A 1,575-nucleotide genomic window follows, 5' to 3' on the forward strand; every position below is an offset into this window, starting at 1 on the left:
CAGGCACGGTACTGGGGCGCGGGGGCCAACGAGGTGCAGGGGGTCGTGCTGAGCCGCAGCGGGACGGTGGTGGAGCGCCTGGCCGGCAAGTGGCACGAGGGGCTGCACCGCGGGCCTGCGCCAGGGCAGTGTGTCTGGAGAGCCAGTAAGGACCGGGGCGGCGGCCGTGCTGGGGGCGGGGGGTGATACCCCACCCTGGGGGTCTCAGCATTGTGCCCCCTCTCCCCCTGCGCAGACCCCATGCCCCGCGACCACGAGAGAAACTACGGCTTCACCCAGTTTGCCCTGGAGCTGAACGAGCTCACGCCCGAGCTGCGGCGGGTCCTGCCTTCCACCGACACCCGCCTGCGCCCCGACCAGCGGTGAGCAGCACCCCGGTACCGGGAAGGGGGGAACGCTGAGGCTGCCCAGCTCATTACAGTGATGTCGTGTGCGTTTCCCCTCCACCACCAGGTACCTGGAGGAAGGCAACGTGCCAGCGGCCGAGACGCAGAAGCGCCAGATCGAGCAGCTGCAGCGGGACCGACGCCGCGTCATGGAGGAGAACAACATCACGCACCAGGCTCGCTTCTTCAGGTCCGGCATGGGGTGTGGGGGGGCAGCTGGGGGGGGCTCCCAGGGCTGGAGTATGGGGCAATGAATGGGGCACAGGGGCACCCTGTGGCTCAGGGGGATGTGGGGTTCTCAGGGAATAGGGGGGGGAGACCCCCCCCCGGGGGTCCTGAGGGCACCCCAGCTGTGACACACACCCCCCCACACTGTCCCCAGGCGGCTGACGGATGCCAACGGCAAGGAGTCCTGGGTCACCAACAACACCTACTGGAAGCTGCGCCTGGATCCCGGCTTCTCCCACCTGGACAGCGCGGTGCTCTGGTAGCGACCCCCCCCATGGGGCACTGGGCCCCCCCCAGCTCATCACAGCAGTGGTGCCCAGCAGCGGGGCTGGTCCCCCCCAGCACTGGGGATGCAATGCCCACCCCCTAGCCATTTTTGTCAGTGTTTAAGCAAAACTGTGATATAAAAGGCGGGGGGGGGCACAGGTAGTGCTTCCCCCTGACCCGGGGCAGAGCCTCGGGGCTAGCTGGGACACTTGGGGGCAGGGGCTGGCGGTGCCCCCCTGCCCTGGGGGCACAGGACGCCTGGGTCCCTGGCTTACTGTGGGGGGGGCGCAGCAGGGGCCCCTGGGGTGCCCGCGGGCGGGCAGACCCCTCTGGCTCCCCCCAGGCTGTGCACAGGGGCTGCTCTAATAAAGACTGCAAAGAGCTGGGGTGTGCAGAGAGCTTCCTTCTCCCCAGCACCAGCCCTGGGGCTCAGGACCCCCTTCCTCGCTGAGGATGCCTGGATTCCCCCCCTGGTGAGGGGTGGGGGGACAAACGAGTCCCTTAGCCCCCCTGGTGCCTCAGTTTCCCTCCCACCTTCCCACAGAGGAGAGCGAAGAGCCGTGCCCCACAGCGTCCCCTTTATTGCAAGATATGCTGCTGCCCCCAGCCCCACGCCAGGCACGTGGGGGCTCAATAAATACTTCAGCATTAACCCACACCCCCCCCCTTAAAAACCACTGACGACAAAAAAAAC

General features: G+C 67.4%; 1 protein-coding gene across 1 annotated transcript in view; it reads left to right on the forward strand.

The window, feature by feature from the left end:
- OSBPL7 (oxysterol binding protein-like 7) overlaps window positions 1–909 on the forward strand; it is an 8,475-nt gene extending 7,566 nt beyond the window's left edge. Inside the window, exons 14-17 of the mRNA XM_010585678.1 lie at window positions 4–145; window positions 236–362; window positions 454–576; window positions 769–909. Coding sequence (XP_010583980.1) covers window positions 4–145; window positions 236–362; window positions 454–576; window positions 769–877 — 501 coding nt within the window. The 3' untranslated portion in view covers window positions 878–909. The remainder of the gene's footprint in view (window positions 1–3; window positions 146–235; window positions 363–453; window positions 577–768) is intronic.
- The last annotated feature ends 666 nt before the right edge of the window (window positions 910–1,575 follow it).

Source organism: Haliaeetus leucocephalus, unplaced genomic scaffold (assembly GCF_000737465.1).
Source record: "Haliaeetus leucocephalus isolate CR32 unplaced genomic scaffold, Haliaeetus_leucocephalus-4.0 Scaffold110, whole genome shotgun sequence".
NCBI lineage: Eukaryota > Metazoa > Chordata > Aves > Accipitriformes > Accipitridae > Haliaeetus > Haliaeetus leucocephalus.